Source organism: Notamacropus eugenii, chromosome 2 (assembly GCF_028372415.1).
Source record: "Notamacropus eugenii isolate mMacEug1 chromosome 2, mMacEug1.pri_v2, whole genome shotgun sequence".
Classification (NCBI taxonomy): Eukaryota; Metazoa; Chordata; class Mammalia; order Diprotodontia; family Macropodidae; genus Notamacropus; species Notamacropus eugenii.
The window spans coordinates 40,682,195-40,702,925 of NC_092873.1; the positions used below are offsets into that span (position 1 = coordinate 40,682,195).

The window sequence follows — 20,731 nt, forward strand, 5'->3', positions numbered from 1 at the left end:
TATATAGTTAGTACTGAGAAGCAAAATGCACTTAGCACACAAGAGCTACCAACTAATAACAGTTCTGAAATGTTTGCTGAGTTGCATGTATCTGTACCCATTAAGTGTTTTTTCAGATATTGAACAACAGTTAAAAATTCATTAGAGTTTAAACAAATTGGGAAGTAACTCTTCTGTTCCATTTCAAGGTTATGGAATTAGAATCAAAACTAAATGAAGCAAAGGAAGAATTTACGTCAGGTGGACCTCTTGGTCAGAAACGAGACCCAAAAGAATGGATTCCTCGACCTCCAGAAAAGTACTCATTGAGTGGACATAGGAGTCCAGTCACCCGTGTCATTTTCCACCCAGTTTTCAGTGTTATGGTCTCTGCTTCTGAGGATGCTACAATAAAGGTAAATTGGAATTTTGGGTTTTATTTTTAACTGCCCAGTGCCCAGTTAGGGTAGAATTTTAGACATTTAGGAATTGGGAGAAGAAAAGAAGAGGCTCTTTTAAATTTTTGGAATTATGTGGATAAGTGAATCAACCTCTGAAACAAGAAAGGTTCCTATTCTTCAGACATTCATTGTGTTTTCGTGGCAGAATCTTGTGTTGGGAACCAGATTCCTCCTTGCTAAAGTCTGGGATCCTAGTGTTTGTAGCTTCTCAACACAGCTGCATGGCAGCCCTGGAAGGGTGGTGGGACACTGGGAGGTTCACACAGTCAGTTCACATGGTAGGTGGTTCTAGAATCCAGCCAGTGTTGTGTGTTTAAGATGTTTAACAATGAACTCTTTGAGTTTAATAAGTCTAGACAGTCAGCAAAATAAAAAATCAAGCCCTGATTTGTAGCATTTGCTACTTTTTGATATACAAATGCTCACACTATAAATTTAACAATCAGCTCTCAAGAGCTGGTTTGATCTAGCTCTAGCATATCCCTAAATCTAGCTCTCCTAACTTACAGTTCTGTTATTTCCTCATAGGCATTTAGTCATCTGTGTTGAAAGTTTCTAAGTCATATGGGGAAGACACTAATGAAGGAGGGTATAGTGAAAATACTATTAGACTAATTTGTGTTTAAATAATTTATTTACTCTGTGCCTTAGTTTCCTCATCTGTGAGATGAAGAATAATAATAAAACAACAATATGGTTTAATTAAAGGAACGCAATGGTAGAAGTCAGGAGACTTGCATCTTCAGTTGTTGCATGGGCCCTCTAGAATTTTGGAAGCCCAAACTAGCTCCAAACCTCCTAAGCCCTAAATTTTCTCATTTGTAAAATGAGAGACCAAATGAGATAATGGGTATCTAAATGCTATGGGAAGTATTTAGAGTGGTTTAGAAATATACAGTATGGTTATTATTGAAGTAGTTAGCAAGTCAATGAAAATTTATAAAGCACAGAGTAAGAGATTAGTATACGACAAACTTCCTTTAAATAGCAAGTGTTATTGATATATTTAAAGGAATTTTATATGCACACCTTTCAGAGAAGAACTGTTGTGGATTTTGCATGCTTACATTTCAGATTTTGATTTTTACCTAAAAATATTCCTTTGAAAATATTAAATTGATTCTATGTATCCCATGGTCTTTACTCAGTATAATTAATATTTTTATCTTTTAGCAAAAACCAAACCAAACCAGGAGATCACTTAATGGAAATGTGCTGGAATGATATATTCATATTAATAAAATTATTCATTTTTTTCCAACCCTGTTCTGGATTCCAGTTTCAACTTTTTTTGGGGCTGGTTAATGATATCATATAAATGTATCTATCATCAAAAATATATTCTAGAACTAAAGAATATTAGATCTAGAAGGGAACCTTAAAGATCAGTTTATAAGCTTATTACTTAACATGAACAAGTATTGCTCATAAAACACAATGCTTGAAGGTTAAATTCTGATGTGGCAATTTATAAGACTTTGACCACCTACAAAGACTTACTATATCTTTGAGTGCTAGGTGTAATTATGCAGCCCCCAAAGCCCCTTTAACTTCGGACATCCTATGATGGTATTATCTCAGCCTCCTGGGAAAAATGCATAACATTTTTGAGGGGAAGTAGAAAATGTGAGCAAATAGTGCTTGTTGAAGTTCTTTGTTTAGTTGCTGTAATGTTGAATTCTATGTTTAAGAGATGTTTGCTGTGGGGAAGGTACTCCTTTCATTATATTAGTGGAAGAGGGAGAATAAAAAACCACAATCTTTGTTGTTTTGGGGTTACTTCAAAAACAGGAATATCTATTTTAAAAAAGTTTGTATCATTTAGTGCTCAAAATAGAAAAGGATGGGCTATTTGAAAAATAATCCTGTTGAGCATTTAAACTAGGATTTTTTTTTTTGAAAAGTATAAATTAATCAGAATAGTTTTTTCCCCTGAAGAATATTGTCCAGAAATTAACATTTAAAAAACTTAATGCCTTATAATTTTTTAAGGAGTATAATATTAAATACTTGGAAAACACACACTGAAATCTAGAGGCTGATTATCTAATAGGATCACAGCATGTTTCTTTTCATTCTCTAAAATGTTTGTTTGTTCTTGGTAGTAAAAATAAGCTTATGTTAATCAATTCTATATAGAAAGAACTGACCATGTGAATCATGTTTTTCCTTTGTTTTCAAGAATGAAAAAACCCCTTGCTGTCTTAGTGATTTTGTGATAATAAAGCCCTAATCTAATTAAAGAGGTGAAAATTGAGTGGTTGTTAAATATTAATTGGCAGTTAGCAAAGGATGAATGTTTTGCACAGAAGTGACTGAGTTTTGTGAATATCTGAACTGGAGCGATGTCTTTGCCAGAAGCGATTAGACATTTTGGTTACAGATGCATTTTTTAAAAAGACTTATTTTAGTTCTTATTTCAGTTCTTCAGTTTCCTAGGACTGGTTTTTATACAGTTTAATGCAGATGTTCTTGATCCCGGGGAAGAACTGTATATTAGAGCTGCTCAATATTAAAGAAAATATAAGGGAGGATAATACTGTACAGTGCTTGAAAGTTCAATTTATATAAGACTTTGCCCACCTATCAGGATTCAGTACATCATTGTGTGCTAGATGTAGTAAGATTTTGGCTATCTATTTCATGTTCTTTTAGAGAAATTACTTTAGGAAATGTGGGAACAGTTTCTTCATTTTGGTAGTGTTTGGTCAGTTAATTGCTGATCTCTAAAATTGGTACTTTACAAAGGGAATATTATCTATAAATATTTTTATACATATACTTGGTCATTGTAAGATCACAAATCAAAGGGTAGTTTAGACTTTTGATGCTATAACATTTATTTTCTTTTCTCTCATCCTATGATTTTCCAGAACAGGCATCCTTTGTTTTTGTTTACTTAATTATTCAGTGAGGTGTGTGACTGGCCTGCTGAGTGCAAATGTAAGACTAGAGAGTGCGAGGAGTGATCGTCTGGTGTTAACCAATCTTCTGTTCATTGGCAGGTGTGGGATTACGAAACTGGAGATTTTGAACGGACCCTTAAGGGACACACAGACTCTGTGCAGGACATTTCCTTTGACCACAGTGGCAAGCTTTTGGCTTCCTGTTCTGCTGATATGACCATTAAACTATGGGATTTCCAGGGCTTTGAATGCATCAGAACCATGCATGGTAAGGTATAGAGGACACAGATCCACCAGCGAGGTGTAAATTGCCGTGGTAGGGTTCCAGACATTCAGGTTTTGACCCAGAGAGGAGAGCATATAAGAGAGATGCAGAGCACAGATGCAGGCCTTCTCATGAGTGTGTAGCTTGTACTTTGACCATGGCTGAATTATAATTAGTTGTTTTGACATCAAATTATAATTACAATTAGCTGACTAAAGTCATCTTTTGATTATCCATGTTGGTGGAGTGAGATTGGAGTGGGAGTGGTGGTGAATATAACAGGTCATCTGTGTGATAAACTAAGAGATGCCTGTAACTAGAATTTTACAGAATTAGCCTTTTCCATTTTTTTTTTAATATATATTTTTTTATTTTTTAATGTTTAACAATCACTCCCATACAATTGCGATTTTATCCCCCCCACCTACCCCCCACTACCCCCCTCCCTCCCCACGACTGCATACAATTCTGTATAGATTCTACATATACTTTCCTATTGAGTATATTTTCACTATAGTCATGCTATGTAGTCAGACTAAGATAAATGAAAGAAATCGTATAACAAATCAGAACATGATACACAAACACATACACATACACAGACATGATCTGCTACATTATGTGAGTGACTTCCATATTTCTCTCTCTGAGTGTGGCAGGCATTTTGCCTTGAGATCCTCCATTGGGATTTTTTTTTTTTTTTTTGGTAAGAAGTTCTTGTGTTATTACAAAAATCTAAGTCTACCAGAAAAAACTCTCACACACTGTGGTTGTTGCTGTGCATAAAGTTCTCCTGGTTCTGCTCCTTTCACTCAGCATCAGGTCATATAAGTCCTTCCAGGCCTCTCTGAAGTCTTCTTGTTCATCATTTCTTATGGCACAATAGTACTCCATTACATTCATATACCATAATTTATTCAGCCATTCCCCAATTGATGGACATCCCCTTGACTTCCAGTTTTTGGCAACTACATAGAGTGCTGCTATAAATATTTTTGTACATGTGGGACCCTTTCCCATTTTTATGATCTCTTGGGGATATAGTCCTAGTAGCGATATTGCTGGGTCAAAGGGTATGCACATTTTTGTAGCCCTTTGGGCATAGTTCCAAATTGCTCTCCAGAATGGTTGGATGCGCTCGCAGCTCCACCAACAATGAATTAGTGTTCCAACTTTCCCACATCCTCTCCGCCTTTTCCATTTTTTAAAAAATATTTTTGACCTAAAATATTTCAAAGAATAACTAAACACCCACATGCTAATGTGGTGATGAAATTTCTTTTTTTAAAAAACAACAACAAAATGGAGAAAGAAACTGAAGCCTCAAATGAGCAAGCATAGAGTTAAAGGTAAACACTGGATTTTCCATCTCTGTACAGTCCTAAATATACTCTGGGACTTGACTAGAATATCTTCAGGTCTGTGCCATCAAATTTTGTAAATAAAGTTACTTACAATACTATGCGAAAGCTTCCTATTGAAGATAATTCTATGGTAAATCTTTTTGTGGAGTGTGATACGTTGGAATTTTCATATCAGGTTTGGTTAGAGTATGGAGTATGTGAAAAGTTGACCATTTTACCTTCTAACTTGCAGGGAAAAGCTATTCTTCATCTCTTGGGTGTTCCTTGAAAGAAATGAATATTTTCTATTTCTGGAGGATATCCAGGGCTTGCCCCACAACTAGGAATAGGATAACTGGTTCAGGAATGTGGTCCATTGAAAGCTATATAGAAGTGAATACGATTTCTCATCACCATTAAAGTAAAATATATCAAAGTCTTTCTTTACATATATTTGTAGAACCACACAGAAAAGAACTACCCCTTTCCTTGCCCATCTGAGTAAATTTAAATCTTTAATTGATTTTCTTATTTCTAATGTTTACTTGTGACCATTCAGAAGTAAAGATTTATAGATACTCATTAAATGTTTCTTGATGATAAGACATGTTCCTAAAAGTCCATTTTAAATGTGTTAGGAAAGCTTGCTATTTAGAGGCATCATCATTTTTTTGTGTGAATAGATTTGTCATTCCAGGTTTATTTAACTTGATGTATGTATCTCTAATTATGTTATTTTAATTCTCTGGAGTTAGTGTCCTAATGGATTAATGTGGACTTTTATGTACCACTGGTGGGACATTACTAAAGGTTCCCATTTGTGTGTTTCAGGACATGACCACAATGTCTCTTCAGTAGCCATCATGCCTAATGGAGATCATATAGTATCTGCCTCCAGGGACAAAACTATAAAAATGTGGGAAGTGCAAACTGGGTGAGTGAATCTACTTGATAAAACCAGTCAGTGATAAGAAAATGATAAGCTTATTCCGTGTGTGGCAGCACAATACCTGGCACACAGTAAGCACTTAATAAATGCTTATTGACCTTAACCCAATGGAGTTACCATGCCTGATAAGATTGTGTACTTTAAGTAACAGTTATTAATCTTTTAAAGTGTTATTAACCTTTTTAAAAAGTTTTTAAGGTATGTGTGCTGGGAGGGAGTGGGGGGACAAGGGGAAGTTTCCAGAGATGAAGGGCAGTCTTGAAAGAGAGACTTGGATAACTCAAGCAGTGTGTCTTAGCTTATGTTCTTTAAGGTTTGGTTGAGGAGATCCATGTTCACAAAACTCTGCCATTCCTTTGTCAGACTGAATTTCTTCATCTTTTGTTTAGAATAACTATGCTTGTAATAAGACATTAGCCCATATTTTTATTCTTGACGTAGTATTCTTACCTTCTCCTTTCCCAGCCAAGTTAGGATTTGTTTGATGTGGCTTGTTATCCTGGCTTTACAGAGCTTCTTTCCTTGATCTCTTCCCCCTCATATATGTTTTAGGTATCTCTTGTAGATATATTTTGCCTGATAATATTTTGATATATTTTTGTCTTCCACATTCTTCCCCACAAGTGTCTGGTCATTTTAGTTTCCTTTCTTTGTGAACAAATTAGCTTCTAGCCTTTCCTCTCCCCTCATTTGTATGTGATCTTCCTGACTTATAGCTCTACCATAAGCAGTAGCCTCAGTGATTTTGTATCACTTAAAATTGTGCTATGTTCATTATAATATGACTTGGATTTTTTTTTTTTTTGTAGCTACTGTGTGAAGACTTTCACCGGACACAGAGAATGGGTACGCATGGTGCGGCCAAATCAGGATGGCACCTTAATTGCCAGCTGTTCTAATGACCAGACAGTGCGTGTATGGGTAGTAGCCACAAAGGAATGCAAAGCTGAGCTCCGAGAACATGAGCATGTGGTCGAGTGCATTTCCTGGGCCCCAGAAAGCTCTTATTCCTCTATCTCTGAAGCTACAGGATCTGAGGTACCATGTTGTTTGGGTTACCCTATTATTAGACTCTGGTTACCCCCAACCTGTTCAAGGAGAATTGTCTGTTAAAAGGCGACATTCCCAAATCTTAAGTATGTGGATGCTGGTGTAAACTAGTGAGTATCCATGCTGTTGGCACATCCCTAGCTTCATGTAACCCTGTAACCCAGACAATGGAGCCTGTGGATGGAAACTGAATCCTGAATGTTGTGGTCAGCATGACATATAGAGTGAGATGTTTGTACCTACTGAGCCTTCATTAAGGATGCTGTTTAAAAGTGAAACTCATTACATAGCTTCAAAGGTGAGGAACTTATATTTGTAAATTTCTAGAGCTATTTTTGGACTTTTCGAGATAAGTCCAGGTTTTCATATATTTTAAGAAGACATTTTATTCCTGCTTATTTGTTTTGTGAGTGTATTGATTAGAAGAGCAAGGGAGTAGCATAGTGAAGTGGCTAGAGGCTTGGCCTCTGAGTCAAGAAGACTTGGGTTCAAGTCCTGCCTTTGACGCTGGCTGACTGTGTGACCCTGGCAAGTCACTTAATCTTTAAGTAATAGAACATGGAGAGAAGGTACCAACTTGCCTTGGTGCAGTGGGGGTTTCCTCACCTGAGAATTCCTTAAACCACTGAAATCATAGGTAACCAGTCCATATTATTGATTAGAAATAGTGGGTTTCTGTAACATCGAAGCATTATTTCAGTATTTTAAACATCATTTGCTTTTAAATTATTACATTTCCTCACTAAAATCTTGACTGTTAGTTGGCAACAGATTCACTTATAAATTCACCTTTAATGTGTTCCCAGCAAAAAAAATACTCATTTGTTTCCACAAAAATCAAAATGTTAAGTAATCTCTATTGACTAACTAATTTCCCTGGAAAATTCTATTTACTTCTTTCTTTCTTGAGGTAGTCAAATTAGTAGTTACTAAGGGTAATTAGTTTTACCTTTGCTTGTTGGTTGAATACCAAAAACATTCTTTATATAAAGGCTAGATTCAAGAGTCTTCCTAATGAATATATAGCCTTTATGTTTACTATTACCACATAGGAATTCAAAGAACAAATATTTTAGTGAAGCTTCAGATGAAGACTTAAATGTGAACACCACTTACCTACTTTGTAAATGGAGACTCAGCTGGAAGGGATATAATTGGGATAAAGGATTAGGTTCTAGAAGGATTGCTGACAGATTGGAATTCTAGGTTAAAGGTAGCAAGATGTAATGGAATTAGGAGCAAGACAGACTTGCCCAAAGGCTCACACAATTAATTGCTTGCCCAAGTAGAGAATGAGGGACCCTTGGCTAGCCTATAGTTAATTTCGTAATTATAATCATTATATATATTGTTTTCATAATTATTATCATTATATATATTATATATATATATATATATTGTATATATTATATGGTTAAAACCAAAATTCTGCTTCACTGAACTAGAATATATGTCATTGCTAAATGGAAATTCTTTAAAAAGTCTGTTTTTCTTGCATGGGAAATGTAATTTTGAAATATTGTCCCCGTAGACTAAAAAAAGTAGCAAACCTGGACCTATCTTGCTGTCTGGATCCAGAGACAAGACCATTAAGATGTGGGACGTTATCACTGGCATGTGCCTTATGACCCTTGTAAGTTCTTTTGTCTTTATTCATTTTCTTAAGCTTTCCCACTTACTGGTTTTGGGGGCTTGAGCTGCTTGCAGTCTTTTAAATCAGAGGCAGCTCTCTTCAACCTCCTTCCTTCCCCCTACCTCTCCCCCCAAGAAGTTTAGTAATAACTGAAGCGTTATGTTTTTCCTTTACATTTGACTGTTACTCTGTTGAGAATCCAGACTGTATAAATGGCCATGCTGTATAAAGAGGATATGCCAAAATATCTCATTCAAAGGGGAACAAGAATGATTGTTATAAGTGATGCCAGTTCAGGGATTCCAGGTCACTAGATCACTATTTGTGTAGCTCTCCTTGCGGAGGAGAAAAAGACTTTGAGAAGCTTATTATTGAAACTGAGTTTGCTGTTGTAGTCTGCTGATTTTTCTATTCATGTAGAGAGTGTTTCATTTTGTTATGAGCCTTTACTTTGTCACATTCAGCTACTTACACATGTGACACCAGCTACCTAAGATTTATTTTAACATTCTGAAGTTAATAATCCCATTTGGATGTCCTGGGAATTTTCATTTTAATACAGAAATATCTGTGTTTCCTTATGAAAAGGAGATGTGGATGGCCCTCTTACTAAGTTCTCTATGTGGCCATAGGAATAAATACTAAATTAATTTTTGAGCAAATCTAGAATACTGGGTAACAGTTTCTATAACTTTGGTATGTGTGGGGAGGGGGTAGTCATTTTAATAAGATCACATATCAGCATATGTCTTGTGAATATTCATGTGAAAGTGTTGTCAGATAATCCGAAAGTTGCTCTTGAGCCTATCACTACTTCACTCGTGCTAGATCAGCTGTAATTTGTGTGTTAAGGGGATTTTTCTGCTGCTTAGAACAAATATAATATTAGAGCCTACAAATTTCAGAGCAGGAAACGTTATGCTCTCCATCCTTTTGCTTCAGTACACAGAGAGTCTTATCTGTCAGTGACATTATAGAGAGGGGATCCTTGCTTCATGTTACATGTAGGAGTTGGATTAGATGACCCAAGTCCCCTTCACAGATTTGATGAATGTATGAATGAACGTCTACATGACTCAGTGGTTGATGCTGGTTCTGAAGGTCTGCCTGAGAGAAATAGAATAAACTCACTTTGCTATACTTTCCTTCCTTCCTCTGATAGATAGGAAGTAGGTCACAGCTGTTAAAGCAGGTACTTTGTTCCCAAGTGAGGCACATTGTAGCTATGGAAGCTGTATGGGATAATGGGAAGACTCCTACGTTTAGAATCAGAGCATCTGGGTTCACAACTGAACCTTGCTACCCTTGTGACTTTGCACAAGTCTGTTGTCTTTTTTGGGCCTCTGTTTCTTCATCTGTAAAAGTAATTGAGTTGGACTAGATAACTGCAAAGTCCCTTCCAGCCTGAAATCTATTAGCCAGTGATCTATTTAAGTTACTTCTCATTTTTCTAGATGCCCGAGTACTTAGATTGCTTTTCTGTTTTTTAAGGTGGGCCATGATAATTGGGTACGTGGAGTTCTCTTCCATTCTGGGGGAAAGTTTATTTTGAGTTGTGCTGATGACAAGACCCTACGTGTGTGGGACTATAAGAACAAACGATGCATGAAGACCCTCAACGCGCATGAACACTTTGTTACCTCCTTGGGTATGTACTAGGACCCCTTGACTTTTGGAGCTGCTATTTTTGGGAGTGCCCTACAAAGCTGAAGTTTTATGTAAACACCTGAGTCTTTCACCCTGAGGTACTTTTAGGGTTGGTGAAGAAAACCAGCAGGTGGAATTTTGTAGATTTTTTTCTTTGACTACTGTTTCTCCTTAGCTTAACATATCTCTCACTGATAGAATGTCTACTTAGCTTCATAACCATAACTAAAATGATAATGCCCAAGTTCTGGAGTTGGTCTTTAATTAGCATAGGATCTAGTTCCTGGCTGGATTCATTTGGCATTAGTTGAAGATGGAAGTGCAAGCTCTTATTTAGCACCCTTGTTTTCCCTGTTTTGGGCAGCTGACAAGATTCTCGAGTTTTCTTTAACTTTCATTTGGAGAAAAGGTTTTTTTTTTCTTTATAGTTGTACATGTGTGTGTGGGGGGGTGATGTCAAGTGTTCCGACTAAGGAAAACATTTCTAAAGTCTCTCCTCCAATTATAGGAGGAAATTCCAACTGATAACATTTACCATATAATTTATAATGGTGGTATACTCTGGGGAGAGAAATTAAATCATTTTTTAAAATAGCTGCTGAGGTTTTTTTCTTATTAAGGTATGAGTTGAGGTAGTTGATTCCCAGAGCAAGATGAGCTAGCATGTCTGGCACCATTTTCTGAGAAGGAATGATTGTTCTTGAGCTGTTATTGTCTGTCCCCTTGTCTTTTGCTTATTCCCTGTGAAGTTTTGGGCCCTCCTTAGCCTGGTAATTGACCTGTCTGTTTTGTAGCTCATTGGAATTGTATTGAACTCAAATGGAGTTTCAAATGAGCCTTTTCTTTCTTTTCTCTTTTTTTTGCCTTTTTTGTTTTCTTTTGTTTTTTTGCAGATTTCCACAAGACGGCACCATACGTGGTTACTGGAAGTGTAGATCAAACAGTAAAAGTGTGGGAGTGCCGTTGATTGATTCACATTTGATGACTCCCCCTCCCTTTCCTGGATGCACTCAGATACCATGGTTACCCCCATTGAGCTCTGTTTAAATAAATATTGTCCTTTCATGTAAATTATTCTGGATGTAGATTGAGCTTATTAAATGTTACACACAAAGTATTCATGCATGGTGAATCCAAATTGTATACTGTAAATTTACATACGTTGTCTAGAAGTACCATAGGGTTAAAAACCTGGGCTGGCATTGGTCACACCAGGCCTAAGAAGGCAGAAATTGGGTAAATTGAACTTAGGGCACTAAACTGAAGAGTTAATGGTGTCATTCTATGTCGGGTTATTAATTCCTGTTTTTCTTTCTGCTGTCTTTTGGTGCCTGGGTTGGTGACCTCATTTGGGGAAAAAAATGGTTGTTGTTAGGGCTCTTTCAGAAATGTGTATCTATGTAACATCACTTAAGTGTGCTTAATAAATCTTCTCTAAGGATGCTAGATAATAAGGCTGCAATTCAAAATCTTCTGAACCTTCTATGTAATTAATGGGAATGAAACCTTAGAATTTTTGTCATGACACTTTTGCCAAAACAATAGGGTACATTTGTTTTGGTAGCCGATCAAGCAAAGGCTAGTGGTATATTTGTATACAAAAATGACTGTAAACCTCAAATATGAAGAAAAATCTCAGCAGCTAATATGATCAACCATTTATTTTATTTGAATTTTTGTAAACAGGTTTTAAAAACAACACTGTAACACTTTAAGCTTCTCTTTTCCACACTAGACGTCTTTCCAGTTGTCCCCTACGTCCTGTTAGAATACATTAGTGATGTGATTTCCAAGTAGAATTTAATCTTCCCATTGAGAATATGTCATAGTACAGATGTTTTCTTAGGGATGTGCAGTGCACACTACAGAAGGACAGAGAGCTATTGGAAAGGTTAGTTCCCATTCTGCAGGAAGTGGGAAGACTATGGGGGATCATCTCTGTTACCTTAACATCTACTTGACACTGTTTCATTTAGGGTCTTAAAAATAAAACAGGGTTTAACAGAGCTTGCATTCAAACACTGTCTTCTCCTCTGGCAGAGATGTATCTATATCTAGAGCAGATAGACATGCTTGTCTACACATGTTCATCTGTCACTCTCTACATACTTGTGCCCTCCATGTATTGCATCTTGGTTGTTTGAAATCCTCAAGCACATAGGTAGAATAATCTTGGTCCTGGAGCACCGTATTTTGGAAGGAACAGTTTTGATCCAGAAGCTTCTTCAGTAGAATCTGGCTCTAGAAAATGTTTTTCCAGCAAAAGAAAAATCCCATCCGGCTGGATAGAGAAGTTGATTATTCCTTATGTGGCCATCTCAGTGTAGAAAATGTTTTAATTGCATATCCCAGAGAAGTTACTTTTTTTGACCGATATATTTGAGAATTTTAATCTGTTTTTGTTTACAAATTCTATTGTAGGTAGTAACCCCCTGGCTTAGCTAACCAATGAGGTCTCTTAGTCCACTTGGAAACTTACAGTATAATGAACTAACAGTCTGACATTTTAATAGAGGTAAATTTATTCTGTCTGCATTTCATTCATTGTGTAATATGTGGCTTTTAAGACTGCCCCAAAGAAAATATTTAATGGAAAACATTGGGCTGCAGGTTACTGAAAATGATAAAGGATGAGTTAATTTCCAGTAGTCACAGAGAATGGTCCATATATTGACTAGAAGCAGACTGGAGTCTTGCTTCTTTTCTTTTCCCCTGAGAGAAGTCTCTGGGAGGGAAATTGTTGAAAACTAATGTGTGTTTTCAGGACAAAAATGAAAACTCAAGTTAATTCCTTAAATATCATGGAGAATGACTTTCAGGACAATATTGACTCATACTATTCCTGCTGAAATGTAGGTGGTATGGCTTTCCCCCCTCAACTGTTCTGACTGGAATTTTCTACAAAAGCTTTGGGGAAAAGACACTTGTTTTGATTTGCTGCTATTTTTCTCTCCTATTTTGAGAATGAGAAATAACATGGAAATGCATCTTGACCTCTGTCTGTACATCTTCAAATGTAAACAAACGTAGTTCTGTATTTTAATTCTTCTTTAGAATGTAGCGATGAGAATTACTTAAGGGTAAGCCACAATATGTATGCCATTCACAGACTTGAATGACTAAAAAGGTACCTATTTCTGAGGAAATAAATAAATTAGCTGTGTCCAGTGGGTTCTCTCCCTATAACATAGTGTGACTTTCACAGACAAAGGAAGAAACAGCAAATTATGTATTTGGGAACATGGAACGCCTTAGCTAGTTAAGTAGTTCACGACTATGCTCGTCCCTGCCCAGCTTCTTCCATGTGAAAGCCGACGATATTGAATCTCAGGGATGCTCCCAAACTGGATCAAAATGTCCTAAGCCCTGTTTAAATCATAAGGCAGAGGGGGAAAAAGATGCCATCCACAATCCCAGAGTCAGATGTACCAAGGTTTCCTGCCATGTCGCATTAGAGACTGTGCTGTTCACATTCTCGCTGTGTTTCCTGTGTTTTCTCTGTTAGCTGTCTAATCCTGTGCCTTGCCTGCGATAAGTACAATGATGAGGTTACTGGTTTGGATTGTAAGTAGAGGAATATCTGGAAGGTTTAGAGGTTCACTGCTGCTTTGTCCATTTTCTTACTCAGATTGGCTGTCAATTTAAGAAATTTTTTTTAAAAACCCAATAGAATTGCATTCTCAGATAGTTTCTTTCTCCTTGTTAAGAGAACAGACATTCCTGTGCCACAATGATGTGAAGTGCTGGAGAAGTCTCACAGGCACTCTGTGGAGAGTGCAAAAGAGAGAGAGCGCGTGCTTTAGACACAGTCTGGAAAATGACGGCTTTTTTTTTTAGCATCTTGCACTTTAGGAGACAAAGACCGTCCTGCTGTTGTGTATGTGTGTGGTGTGACCAATGGTGTGCCCAGGGCACTCATCTAAAAATAACTAGTCGCTAGTGAGTTGTGCTGGGCTGTGGAGCACGCTAGTGTTTTTGAGAGCTTTGGCTGTAGATGCACCAAGCCCCATCTCCTTTATTGTCAGTACCCTGCTTCTCCTGTCTGCCTCTTTCTGATTTTATGTGAACTGCCTGGTAATATCACTCTTTAAATAGTTTTTAAAAAATTAGTTTCTTAAAAACTATTTAAAAAATAAAGGAAATTTTGTTCTGTTGACAGTGGTGGCTTGATAATCCTTAAGTTAAAAAAAAATTTAATTGCTGAATTGAATGAAGGAAAAAGGCACTTAAAATGGCTACGTATTTTCTGTCCAGCTGTATATAAGTTCAATGTGCGAATTAAATTAGCTGACACAAAGAAGAATCTCCTGGTAGAGAAGCCAATGTACAAGATTGGGGAGAAAACCTTTTTTGGGGGGGTGTGGAGGGGGGGGGTAAATGGATTTACAAGTCACAACTGGATTGAACTGGCCTTTTTATCTTTCCACTGTATCATGTAAGTAGCTGCTTTCTTGTCCTGCCTATCCTTCAGACACCCAAGCGCATTCTGAAGATGTTAGAAAAAAATCTTCAAGTTAATAGAAGTTGATCCTGACACTGACATGAAGGCAAGCATTGATTTCATAAGAACGATGGCGAGGTTATATAATTGGAGAAAACAGTTCCCCAGACTGAAGATATTGACACCATTTTTAAAAAATCAGTAAAGGAATGTATATAATATTGCTCTGTGTTTTACAGTAAGATTTGTTGCGCTCAGACTGTGTAAAACAAAATTTATTCATGTTTTCTGCATATTAAAAATCTTATTGTACCAATTGGTAAACTATTAAATGCGTATAAAACCAGGTGTGTGGTTTTTTTGTCTCCTTGTACACAGAATTAAAAGGTTAAAAAAATTCTCATTCTTGGAATTTCCCACAGTAATTCATGAAACGGATCTTTGATCAGGATACTATAGATGTATTGATCATCTTCAGAGTTTTTACCCTCTTGGAAGTGTAAGTAGGAGCTTCAAGACTTTCTAGGAATTGGTCTTGTGCTCCAGTCACACTGGTGAGCCCTTGGTTCAAGGCTCCTATTAAGTCCTAGTGATGCTTTTTGCAGCCAGGAAGACAGGGCAGCTAAATAAACAGCCCAGCAGGCCTGAGTGACACACCCCTTCAGTCACCATGTTTTTCTGGGTATTCAACCAGGTTAAAAATACACAGTAGCTTCCTTGAACTCTCAGCCTTCTATGTTTGGACACTGTGGAATGCAGCATCTCTAGGCCTTCTATTCTTTTGCCCCTCCATCTGAGTCAGCTTTTCTGTCTCCTTGCTGTGGTGCCGAATGATGTTTGAGATGGGAGATGTTTATATCCGTCCTGTCTCCATTGAATTTAGTGACAAGAGCAGCAAAAGCACCATTGCAGTCAGCACAGTGCCTGCTGGGGGCAAACGTTTGGGTGGGGACATGCCCGTTGTATTTCATTACTGCTTTTTCTTCTTCATTCCTTTACCCGCAGGTAGAAAGGTTTTTTGGTTTTTTTACGTTTTGTTTTTTTGCTTTCCAAAAAAGCTCAAGGCTTTGCTGTGGAATCAAGAAATTGAATTTCCTGGTATTTTTAGCTAGCCTTTTGACTGTTCTGTAGGAAGAACCTGATAAACATCCTGGCATCTTCTCCCCACTTTTCATCTCCCTGGTTTGCTGGAAATGCTTATTGGGATTGAATTATATTAATTATTCTCACCCAGAAATGCTCAATCCACTAGATCAGGGGAAACCACTTAAATTGCACTATCTCCATTGAGAGCACTGCCCTTCCTGACTCTTTGCTGCCACCCTCTGGCTGAAATGTGTTGTAGTTCTGTCCCTAGACAGTATCTAAGTACCTTGTGCGCAATGGTGCTAACTGGTGACGCGGCTTATTCAAACTCTTTCATTCAGGTATTCCACACCCCATCAGGGAGGGGAAAGTGAATGAAGAGCGTGCATGGTGCAGTGACCTTGGGAGACTTTGGGAGACAAGGTGCCTAGACTTGGACTCCCAGTTTCATTCAGTCAGCCTAGTAGAGTTGTCAGGGAAATTTTGTAAACTGGAAGGCCTAATTTAAAAAGACTGGACCAAGGTCAGGATTAAAATCTAGCATTTGCTTTTAGCATCAAGCACGAGATAGTGGAGTTTTCCCCACTCTTGAAATGTAAGGAAAATGTTGGTAAAACATTGGGTTGGTAAAAAAACGTGTTGGGAAAATGCCCTTTTGAAGTGGCAGATTCATGATGGGATGGAATGCTTCAATGTAATTCAAACTTAGAAACTGTAAAAGGTAGTTTCTTTCTAAAAGCTTTTTTGAAAGGGGTACAAGATGAAAACAGGTTTTAAATCACTGCAACTATGAAAAAACCAAACCCAAAACTTGCAAATGTCTTCTATCATAAAGTAATGGAGGGTGCTTTAAAAAAGTGACACAATTCACAAGTTAATTAAATGACATATGGGACATAGGAGTGTTAGGTTTCTAAGACCTGTATCTCTTCCAGCATCTTTTAACAAAGCAACTGACAGAAGCTGCCCCAAAGGACAGGTGGAGAGGAGCTTGGTTTGTCAATCTGTCACCCAGCTTCTGTTCCCTTCTCTCACTGGAACACACTAGTTCTTCCATACCCCCAGATTCTTTACTATTCAGAAGCTTCTACACTTGTAAAAAGCTTGTTTTCTTGGGGTCACCATAGACCTCACCAGTTACTCATGCCCTTCAGTTTCCTGGTGCTATTTTGTAGTCTTAAGTGTGCCCCAAGTATGGAGGGCATACTCCAGCATAGTTAAGTGACAGATCTCTAAGTGACAAAGGTCTCACCTCCCTTATTCTAGGTCCAGCCACAGGATGCTGAGGAAGGCTGAGACAGGTGAGGTGATTTGTTCAAGGTCAACAATCGGGTCTCCCAACTCCCCACCCACAGCTCCCAGTCCAAAGGTGCAGAGAGAGCCCAGGGGCTTTGTACACAGCCTCCAGCCATCCCTCCCCAAATGGACAAAGTACAGTGCTGAGGCAGGGGCATCAGGTTTCAAAAATTTACTTTATTCCAATGTGAAACGAAGATGTGATGGTTTAAAAACAAGAAAACCAAGTTCTTGATCAGCTTGTGGGGACGCGCTCACACTCACTTTCTCGCTCACACTCGCTCGCTACACTTTTTGAAACAAGGCAGTTGGATGGACTGGACCTCTTAAGACCCTTGGCCCGAGGGCTTCAAGTGAGGGGGAGAAGGTGGCATTTCACATCCTAGACCACTCACCCTTTTAACATCCACACTCTAATAGGCTGACAAATAGCCCACTAGGGAAAGAGGGTGGCAACCTCTCCAGCAGGCTCCATCCCCCAGGCTCCTCTGTCCCAGCATAAACATCTTCAGGAGTGACCATGATCAGCAAGAGACAGAAAGAACCCCCAAGATGAGCGACATAACACAATTAAAAATGTTCCTTTTGGGGTAGGGGGTGACTTCATTCATGATTCCACACTAGTTCCCTCCTGGGGTTCTCCCCTCACTCAGTAAATCCCACCTTCCTCCTCCTATTCATCAAATAGCTTAGGACAAAGGGCAGGGGGAGGAAAAAAAATACATTCACGTTGAAAGCCTCCCTTCCTGTGTTCCCCCTACTCCTTGTCCCAGACAAGGACCTGGAGTTGGAGAAAGCTCAGCTCAGAAGCTTGGGAAGGGGTTGGGCAGGAATGGGACTGTGCGTATTTGAGCCAGGCGCAGAGACAGTCCTCAGCACCATAGGAGGCACTATGGACGGATGGATGGGCGGCACTGGGCAAAGGGACCCAGCGCGGAGACATCACAGAGATAACACCCCCCTCCCCCCAACTTGGCCCACTAAGCAGGAACTAGGACCTCTGTGGCAATGGTCACCATGACTCAATGCTGCAGAGGCAGCGATGGCTCTTTCCTAAAGCAGAAAAGCTAACATCAGCCCCAGCCCTCCCAGACCCAAGGTGCCCTAGGAGGGCTCCGTCCCCCTCTAGGGTGGCATGTGGGGACAGCAGAGAAGGGAAGGCCCCTCATTTTGGCTTGGAACCTGGGTACCCAGGCTGAGAGCAGGCAGACCCTTAGGAGGCGGCAGCGGCAGCGGCAACAGAAGTAGCAGCAGCGTCCTTACGTCAAGCACACAAACGACCTGAGAAACAATGTCATCTCCACAGAGTCCATTTGGGGAAATAAGCTGGGCTATGTACACATGAGAAATGGACTGATCAGTAACACATGGGGACAAGGAGGGGACAGAGGCTGCCCTGGCACCCGCTGTCCCTGGCAAGTGGCTACATGCTCACACGCTCCTCCAATTACAGGTCTCCAAGAAGGACTTGGCATTGTGGATTCATTGTACCAGTGCAAGAACATTTTGGTTGGGGGCCAAGGTGCTCAGGAGTAAGGGGATGTGACCCCTTCCCCAGTCAGCAGGGCATGGCATATCCCTGCCCTTTGCAAATCATTGTGGGGGCGAGTGTCCAGTTTCTCCCTCTCTGCCCCTAAAAACATCATACTGAGCTCAGGGTGGGGGTTTCGTCCCCTGGCAAGAGGCTAGACTCTGCCTCCCCTCGAGGCTTGGCAGCAGCAGCAGCAGTGGCAGTGGCGGCATCTGACTCCCGCGTGGTGGCCTTGCTGGTTTCTTGAAGTTGGTGCCGCCGCACCACCTCAGCTTTCAGGTTCTCCAGATCTTTTTGGCTGGGGAGGAGGTGTGGCAGGGGTACACACTTGGTCAGAGAGAGGGAACCCCAATCCTGTCACCTCCCTCACGCTTGCTATGGCATGCTCTGCTTCACAAAGACACAGGATTTAAAGATCTGATAGAAGCCCAGGAAAGGGAAAAGAACTTGGCCAAGGTCACAGCTGCCCAGAAGAGCTGAGACTCAGACCTAGGTCCTCCTTTCAATTTCATTACCCTCTTGGTATTTAACTGTCTTACATCAAACCAAGCTAACAGCTTGAGGGGGGCTTAGAGGGACACTCACTTCACAAGTGGAAATATGCCACAATGTGCATTCCCCAAAACTTGGGCATCTTATGTCAAAAACATTCAAGTCCGATTTTCCCTTACTTTACATAAAATTGTAATAAAATTTACTTCTGATAAACAAAAGGGCCAGAACTTTGTCATGTTAAGGCTTAGTGAAAAAAGGGAAAACAAGGCAAAGACATGCCAGGGAAGATAAAACACAGTTCTGAAAACAGTCAAACTTTAGGACGGATTTCATCTGTGGATTTAAAGGGGAAAAGCCCATGGCCAGACTAAACTCTCTAAGGGAAAGGCAGCTTAATTAAGTAAGAGGGGAGATTTTCAAGATGGAGGAAATAAAAGGAGGGGGGGGGGGGGCGGACTGCAGCTCCAGCTCGTAAGAGACACACACTAGTACACCCAACAGCAACTACACAAGAGGCTCAGGGGACATTATGAAGACAAGGAAGAGAGAGCACCACACTCAGCAGCTGGTCCTGGGTTCTGCCTGGCCTCCAGGGTCTGCTCAGGTAAAGTCAATCCCTCTGATCCCCGAAAGGTTCCCTCTAAACATTCCCAGGACCCTGGACATTAACAATTAGGGAAGACATCCATTTAGGAATGGCTGACAGGTTATGACCTCTGTGTGAATGTACTGTGCTGGAAGAAATGCAGGGTGGGGGAGGGTGTCGAAGAAACCTGAGAAGACTGGTACGCACTGATGCAGTGAAGTGTGCAGAACAAAGAGAACAGCTTATACACCATGACAAAGACAAACCAACTGAAAGAATCAGGAGCTCTCATCAGCTGAATGACCAACTACAATTCCAGGGGGCTCCTGACAAAACATGCTGCCCACCTCCTCACAGAGAGGAAGAAGTATTTGCTTTTAGATGAGGCCAGTGTTGAAATTGCGTTCTGCTTGACTAGACATTTGCAAAATAAGTTTCGTTACATTTTCACTCTCTTTCACTGAAAGGAATGGGGGGGGGGGGGGGGGGCAGAAATTTTTCTTAACTGAAAAATATATAATTTTTTTAGAAACCAATCAAGGTAGGAATAGGCTGCCTTAGGAGGCAGTGATTTCGCCCCTGATGTACATCTCTAAGTAGAAGTCCACTAGCAAAGTGATTCTTGCTACAGAAAGGACTCTGGCTTCTGGAAGAAGCTAGCCTGGAAGGTTCCTTCCAACTCTGAAAGTGGGTGACAAAGTTTGTTCATCTGGTTCCCTGGTCCACAACAAATGGGCACCAAAGAATCCAAAATGGAAGGGATCTTGGAGGCCACCCTCTAGCCTGCTCTCAAGGAGCTCTCCACACCTTTCAGGCTCTGCTAGAAGGCCTGTTGTGATAAGCTGAACTGACAGCAGGGAGTCAGCCCCAAGCCCAACAGTCTGGGGCATTCAGCATAGGCCCAACAGCCTGGGACACCTCCATGTGCCAAAAGCATGTCTGCTGTCCAGGTTCCTAACTAACCCTCAGTCATCAAGAAGAGGGTAAACTATGTTCCATATCCTCTTTCAGAAGGCAGGGAAGTCCCATCTGGCTGGACCTGACCAGGAGGCCTCATTCCCCA

General features: G+C 39.7%; 2 protein-coding genes across 8 annotated transcripts in view; one reads left to right on the top strand and one right to left on the bottom strand.

Moving 5' to 3' along the window:
• PAFAH1B1 (platelet activating factor acetylhydrolase 1b regulatory subunit 1) overlaps positions 1–11,350 on the top strand; it is an 83,797-nt gene extending 72,447 nt beyond the window's left edge. For all 3 annotated transcript variants that reach the window (XM_072639986.1, XM_072639984.1, XM_072639985.1), the window contains exons 5-11: positions 189–395; positions 3,446–3,614; positions 5,786–5,888; positions 6,713–6,941; positions 8,485–8,586; positions 10,078–10,234; positions 11,127–11,350. In XM_072639986.1, coding sequence (XP_072496087.1) covers positions 189–395; positions 3,446–3,614; positions 5,786–5,888; positions 6,713–6,941; positions 8,485–8,586; positions 10,078–10,234; positions 11,127–11,200 — 1,041 coding nt within the window. In that variant the 3' untranslated portion in view covers positions 11,201–11,350. The remainder of the gene's footprint in view (positions 1–188; positions 396–3,445; positions 3,615–5,785; positions 5,889–6,712; positions 6,942–8,484; positions 8,587–10,077; positions 10,235–11,126) is intronic.
• A 5,863-nt stretch (positions 11,351–17,213) lies between these two features.
• The window catches only part of CLUH (clustered mitochondria homolog), a 32,204-nt gene continuing 28,686 nt past the window's right edge, over positions 17,214–20,731 (bottom strand). For 4 of the 5 annotated variants that reach the window (XM_072639980.1, XM_072639979.1, XM_072639977.1 and 1 more), the window contains exon 26: positions 17,214–18,885. In XM_072639980.1, coding sequence (XP_072496081.1) covers positions 18,699–18,885 — 187 coding nt within the window. In that variant the 3' untranslated portion in view covers positions 17,214–18,698. Of the gene's footprint in view, positions 18,975–20,731 lie in introns of all 5 variants that reach the window. The other variant, XM_072639978.1, reaches the window with a different exon arrangement.